This window comes from Poecilia formosa, unplaced genomic scaffold (assembly GCF_000485575.1).
Source record: "Poecilia formosa unplaced genomic scaffold, Poecilia_formosa-5.1.2 Scaffold1419, whole genome shotgun sequence".
In the NCBI taxonomy this organism is placed as follows: domain Eukaryota; kingdom Metazoa; phylum Chordata; class Actinopteri; order Cyprinodontiformes; family Poeciliidae; genus Poecilia; species Poecilia formosa.
The window spans coordinates 5,073-7,811 of NW_006801358.1; the positions used below are offsets into that span (position 1 = coordinate 5,073).

The 2,739-nt window shown below is 38.5% G+C and overlaps 1 protein-coding gene across 1 annotated transcript in view; it reads right to left on the minus strand.

Annotated features, from left to right (window-relative positions):
* Nucleotides 1–1,973: 1,973 nt before the first annotated feature.
* LOC103132859 (granzyme K-like) overlaps nt 1,974–2,739 on the minus strand; it is a 3,062-nt gene continuing 2,296 nt past the window's right edge. The window contains exons 4-5 of the mRNA XM_007544631.2: nt 2,422–2,688; nt 1,974–2,337 (exon numbers count right to left, since the gene is read on the minus strand). Of these exons, the coding sequence (XP_007544693.1) occupies nt 2,176–2,337; nt 2,422–2,688 (429 nt within the window). The 3' untranslated portion in view covers nt 1,974–2,175. The remainder of the gene's footprint in view (nt 2,338–2,421; nt 2,689–2,739) is intronic.

A 2,739-nucleotide genomic window follows, 5' to 3' on the forward strand; every position in this document is an offset into this window, starting at 1 on the left:
CCATACTGTAAATAAGTAAAGTACAGCAATTTGTTTTCTCTTCTCTTCCGATCTCAACATGAAAGACTACAGTTTTCTAAAGTGGATTTTCAATTGAAGCAGGAGATAATAAATAAGACTTCAAGACAGTTTGATGATTCTTAAACAGAGTAGAAAAGACATGCTGAGGATAGACTTGGCTTTGGATGTGCAGAATTAGTGATGCGTGGACTTCATTGATAAGTAAAGGTAAGACAGCAATAAGATGTTTTTGTTTAGTCTTTTTAATGAAATGTGCGTTTTGTGGGCTACAGTTTGTATGTCTAAATAATTCAGTAAAGTAGAAGCGGTAGCTAATCTACCACAGCAGTTATTTATTAATAAGACATTAAGCCTAAAAAGTACTACAGCAACAGACTGAATGTTCTGTTCTGTGTGAAAAATTCTTGAATGTTTTTTTGGTGTTATATCCTAAAACATGAAGTGGCATTGTTGTCAGTTGCTATGGCAACGAGTCTGCGTGTAGCGTGCCGAATACCTCTTTCCCTTTGCTGTGGACCATAGCACGAAATTAATACCTACATTTCTAAATTTCGCTGAGTTAACGGGGCTATGGATGACATGAAAAGATTAGTCTTTTTGCCTCCCAGCGTTGTATGCCTGCGCGAAATTTCCGTACGTCCAATAATGTGCATATAGTGTCTAAGTCGTAAGTCAGTGCCTCACCAGCAATGAACCTCACCGCACGTCACTGCAATTCAATATGGCGGATGCTGTAACATATCGCAGCAACGCGCCTCCATGAGGCGTCTACGTATTCATGTCTATGCCCTCCACTGCGCCGTGCACGCGCTCTCACGCGCCCAAGTGACAGCAGGACCCGTTTCCTCATTGTGGATCGCTACTGCTGGAGTTTCGTCCTTCTTCCTTCTGATCAGTTCAGACAGGTAAGAGTCATTAGGTGGGCGTCTCAGTCTGCCTCAGAGCGCAGTTGAACAGAATAATAGCATTTATGCTGCTGATGAGCTTGATACGCAGCCACACTCTTTTATAGTTTATTCACAACATCTTACAGGACACTGTAAAATAGAAATTGTATAAATATTTATATTTCAAAATAAAATTCCCTCCAGCTGGAGACAAATGGATGCAATTTGTTTTATTTTCTTTCCATTTTATGGTTTTGTGCTGTCCACAATGGTACATTTTGATGATAAACAAGGTAAATATTATGACCAAAGGCTATTTCATATTCAAGAAAAGCGCAGCAATGGAAATCAGCCCTTTTATTTGATCAGATTCCCTTTTATGATGTGAAAAACACATTTGGCTCAGTCTGGAGAAAAAAAAAAGCAAAGACGTCTTTGGAGAAGTTGCAAGAGCAAAATCTAATGTGTTACTTCTGTGTAGAAAGTTTCATAGTAAAAGGCGTATTCTTATATTTAATTTATTCAAATAAGGCGTATCTTTGCTCATCCAATCCAGGAGCTATCTCTGACCCTCTCTAAAGCCAGGAACTCCTACCGTGTTTACGGCTTTTCACAGATGAGTGTGAAAAGCTAGAACTTCTATATTGTTTTCCCACACAGACAAAAGGCAGTTCAAACCATCTGCTGTAACATAAAGGTCAATAGGCCAGAATACGTTACTGATTTTTAAAACCACAATTTAGGCCATTTGAATCAAGACATGTTAAGTTTTAAAACTAGATTATCTTAAATTTATTTTCTTAACACCCACAAACGTAAAATAACAGCTTGTCAAACTGAAACCAAAGTCATCTTCTGCTGTCTTAAAACAACCATCCACCAAAATGTTATATCTACTCATGTGAAGATCATTTTTAGATCTTTGCAATTCCATCAATTTTGGAAGTATATTTGCTGCTGTTTTTAAACAGTGTTTGTTTGAGACGGTACAGCTACAGCTGTCATAGAAAGCACCACACTCAGAGGTTTTTGTAAGTGGCTAATCTACTGGTACAGGGCCAAAAGTATAATATTTTACTTTTTAATCCTTTAATAAAGTGATTTACACAAACAGGTTTCAAAGTTTGCTGTAACAAGCCAAAGCTCAGTTTTTATTTGTTCAATCGTTGCCTGCGCATACATCTTTAAGACGCAAAATGCAAATTGTATAACATAGGAGAGCAAGAAAAGTGGTTGAATGAGTAAAACAGCAACGTTCAACCAAGGCTTATTCATTATCTCGTCGCTTCACTGTCTTCTTGATCCAGTCAAGGTGATCTTTGGTGAGGAAAGCGTACACGCCAGGTTTGGTTTTGAGTCCGCACTTATATCCATAAGACGTAACTCCAACTAGAGCTCCATTGCACAGTAATGGCCCACCAGAATCCCCCTACAGAGAGAAGAAATATTTAAAATGAATTTTTGTGAAAATCACAGCATTTTAAATTGCGTAAATGGCTGGTAGGTCACTTACCTGACAACAGTCAGCTTGGATGTTCCCATTCCACCCAGCACAAATCATGTTGTCAGTTATGGTATGATTGTAAAAAGCCGGTGAGCTGCACTTCTCTCTGCAAACCACAGTCACATTGACTGACATCAAAACATCTGACACAGCTGCATTCCAGCTGGTTCTTCCCCATCCAGCCACCATACAGACTGAACCTTCTTCTGGGTCTTTGACAACTGTAGTCAGCTTGAGAGGTTTCACCCATTTGGTTTGCTTCACTGCCTTTTCCAGCTGGAAAGTAAAAATCACACTTATTGTATTATATATATATATATATATATA